The following is a 3,810-nucleotide window of genomic DNA, read 5'->3' on the forward strand; positions in this document are numbered from 1 at the left end:
ACAAGCCCTGGTCATGGCCGAAACTGACCCGGAGAACAAAAAAAAGGCAATGGCCTTACCCAAAGGCAAAAGCCGCAAGAAGCATCGTGAACATCTCAGCAAAAGACCAAGGTTGGACGTCAACATGATAGAGGATTCGGGGTACGACGTGACCAACACCGACGCCCGGATACAGAAATTTGTGGAAGTAAAAGAAAGAACCAAGGTGGAACCTGCCACACAAACTATGGAGGTAGAGCTAGAGCCCGGGGACCCCACCCGAAAGTTGAAAATTGGAAAAGGCCTGGGAACATCCTTTCAGAAAGAACTCATCTTGCTGCTTAAAGAATATGCTAACGTGTTCGCATGGGCACCAGAAGATACGCCCGGAATCGACCAGTCCATGGCATTGCACAGTTTGGATGTAGACCCTCGGAAGAGCCCAATCAAACAGAAAAGAAGAAACTTTACCCCGGAGCGGCAACAAGCAATAGACAAAGAAATAGAGAAGTTGCTCAAGGCCAACATCATCTGTGAAATCAATTACCCCGACTGGCTCACCAATGTGGTGTTAGTCAAGAAGCCGAATAGAAAGTGGAGAATGTGTGTCGACTACACGAGCCTCAACGCTGCGTGCCCCAAAGATTCTTATCCCCAACATTGATTAACTAATCGACGCAACTTCGGGCCACGTCATGCTCAACTTTATGGACGCCTTTTCAGGGTACAACCAGGTCCGCATGAATCCCGAAGATATCGCCAAAATAGCCTTCATCACTCATAGGGCAGTCTACGCCTTCATCATGATGCCCTTCGGGCTCATCAACGCCGGAGCCACCTACCCGAAAATGATGAACACAATTTTCAAAAGCCAGATGGGGAGGAATATAGAATCTTATGTAGATGACATGATCTCCAAGTCGCTCATGATCCCGGATCATATAAAAGACCTCAAGGAGTGTTTTGACAACCTGAGGAGATACAACATGAAGTTGAACCCGAAGAAATGTGCATTCAGGGTACCTTCGGGCAAATTCCTGGGTTTCTTGGTCAGCGAAAGAGGAATAGAAGCAAACTCGGAGAAAATCAACGCTATAATAGAAATGAAGATACCTCGCACTCAGAAGGATATCCAGATTTGGCTGGATGTCTGGTGGCCCAGCGCAGGTTCATCCCGAACCTGGCGGAAAGATGTCTCCCTTTCTTCGAGTTACTAAAAGGCGCCCGGAACAAGAAGTTAGTAGATTGGACCCCAGAATGCCACACAGCCTTTGAAGAAGTCAAACGACACCTGATGAACCCCCGGTGCTATCAAAAGCCAAGCCCGGTGAGCCTTTATCCCTCAACATCGCCGCCGGCCCCAAGGCTGTCTCTTCGGCCCTAGTCCGGGAGGAAGGAGAAATACAGAGCCCCATCTACTATGTCAGCCAAATCCTTAAGGACGCCGAGACTCGGTACCCAAACTTGGAAAAGTTCGCCTTGGCCCTCGTACATTCCAGCAGGAAGCTAAGGCAATACTTCCAAGGCCGAGAGATTAAAGTGGTCATAGACCAGCAGCTCAGGAAGATTATCCATAAGCCAGACGCCTCCGGAAGGCTAGTCAACCGGGCCATCGAATTAAGCCAATTAACATCAAATTTGTGCCAAGGATAGCGATAAAGGCCCAGGCCTTAGCAGAATTCGTCATTGAATGCACCTTCCCAGAGCAGCAACCACCTGCGTCCCATGAGTTAACCCAAGAAGAAGCCAACCCAGGAACGGATTGCTGGAAGTTCTACGTGGACGGATCGTCTACGTCCGAGAGGTCCAGAGCTGGACTCATTCTAATCAGCCCGGAGGGGTTCACCATTCAACAAGTAATAACTTTTGCCTTCAAGGCAACGAACAATCAGGCTAAATATGAGGCACTCATCTCCGGGCACAGATTGGCAAAATCTCTTGGCATTTCGAAGATGGTCATCTACAGTGACTCTCAGATTGTGGTCAAGCAAACCAATGGAGAATATATTGTGAAAGATCCCACATTGGCACAATATCAAGCAATGGTGCAGAACATCCTGGGAACCACCCCCGACATCACCAAACTTCAGATCAATAGGAAGGAGAACTCCAAGGCAGATGAGCTGTCCAAGCTCATGCAGAATACTTCAGACCTCACTAGTTCAGTGTACTTCGAAGAGCTTGAGGCACCCAACACGGCGCAATTCGAGGTCCTGTGCATCGGCAGCACGAACAACTGGATGACCCCCTACATAGTTTACTTAAGGGACAGAACGCACCCGGAAGACCAGAACAAGGCCAGGTACCTAAAGCATAAAGCTGCTCATTTCTTCCTGAAAAATGGTTAGTTATACAGAAGAACCTTTTCAGCACCCACCCTGAAGTGTGTGGATCCGGATGAGGCGAACTATTGTCTCCGGGAAGTTCATGAAGGCATCTGCGGAGACCACATGGCAGCCAAAGCTTTGGCTTAAAAAGTCATTAGGCAAGGATATTACTGGCCCACAATCCACGCCGATTCTATCGCCTACATTAAGAAATGCCCTCAGTGCCAGAAATTCAGCAATGTTCCCACACAAAGCCCCTGCCTGCCAGCAACGGTCTTGTCTCCAATCCCATTTGCCGTTTGGGGCATAGATATCATGGGTCCCTTTCCTCGAGCAAAAGGCGACCTCCGCTATGTCCTGGTAGCCATTGATTATATAACAAAGTGGGCAGAAGCTAAAGGCATGAGAACGATCAATCAACATGATTGCATCAAATTTTTGGATACAATCGTCATGAGGTTCGGGATCCCGGTAATTATTGTCTCCGATAATGGTCCACAGTTCGTCGGGTCCGACTTTGAAGCATATTTGAAAGAGCTCGGAATCAAGCACAAAAGGGCATCGGTTGTGCATCCTCAGGGAAATGGACAGGTCGAAGTAACTAATAGAACCATACTCCGGGGCCTGGAAAAAAGACTAGAGGAGTCCAAGAAAACGTGGCCTGATGAGCTTCCGAAAGTCCTGTGGTCCTACAGAACCACCCCCAGGACGGAAACCAATGAAACCCCCTTCAAACTTGCATACGGCACCGAAGCTTGCATACCAATCGAAACCGGATCCCCCTCCCACAGGGTCATCAACTTCGACGAGATCTCAAACATCGAAGGACTTAAGACCAACCTGGAGCTCCTAGACGAAGTAAGAGACAAGGCAGTAAAAAGAATGGAAAGCTATAATGAAAAGACAAAGCTCTACTTCGCGAAGAAGGTAAAAATCAGAGAGTATGAAGCAGGAGACTTGGTACTCCGGCACATCGAGGCCTCGGATCCAACCAATCAAGAAAAGCTGCAACCCAACTGGGAGGGCCCCTATATGGTTAAGGAAGTGCTCCGCCCAAGAACCTACAAGCTAAGCTATCTCGGTGGAACTGAAGTCCCAAATACTTGGCACGGAGCCCGCCTAAGGAAATTCTACTAGTAAAGGTAGGGCGCACATTCCGGGATCTCCTTTACTTTTAGGCTATGACAGCTTGATGTAACTTTCAACATTTGCCCCGAAATGTATTTTTTGCTTTATTATAATTTAAATAAAAACTTTGCTTCGAGCACCCCATAGCTCAAGATAATCTTACTGTCATATGCTTACTGTCGCCATATTACAAAATTTTATTCAGTTAAAATTTTAAACCCCATCCTGGGGACCATAACACAAACCATTTGTACTTACAAAAAATTTTATTCAATTAAAATTTTAAACCCCATCCCGGGGACCATAACACAAACCATGTGTACTTACAAAAAATTTTATTCAGTTAAAATTTTAAACCCCATCCCGGGGGCCATAA

At 47.2% G+C, this 3,810-nt stretch overlaps 1 protein-coding gene across 1 annotated transcript; it reads left to right on the forward strand.

Annotated features, from left to right (window-relative positions):
* The first annotated feature begins 674 nt into the window (after positions 1-674).
* Positions 675-2,327, forward strand: LOC141685532 (uncharacterized). The gene is made up of 2 exons (XM_074490625.1): positions 675-1,146; positions 1,633-2,327. Exons 1-2 carry the CDS (start codon positions 675-677, stop codon positions 2,325-2,327), a joined length of 1,167 nt encoding a protein of 388 aa, XP_074346726.1.
* The last annotated feature ends 1,483 nt before the right edge of the window (positions 2,328-3,810 follow it).

The sequence above is a fragment of the Apium graveolens genome, chromosome 9, assembly GCF_009905375.1.
Source record: "Apium graveolens cultivar Ventura chromosome 9, ASM990537v1, whole genome shotgun sequence".
NCBI lineage: Eukaryota > Viridiplantae > Streptophyta > Magnoliopsida > Apiales > Apiaceae > Apium > Apium graveolens.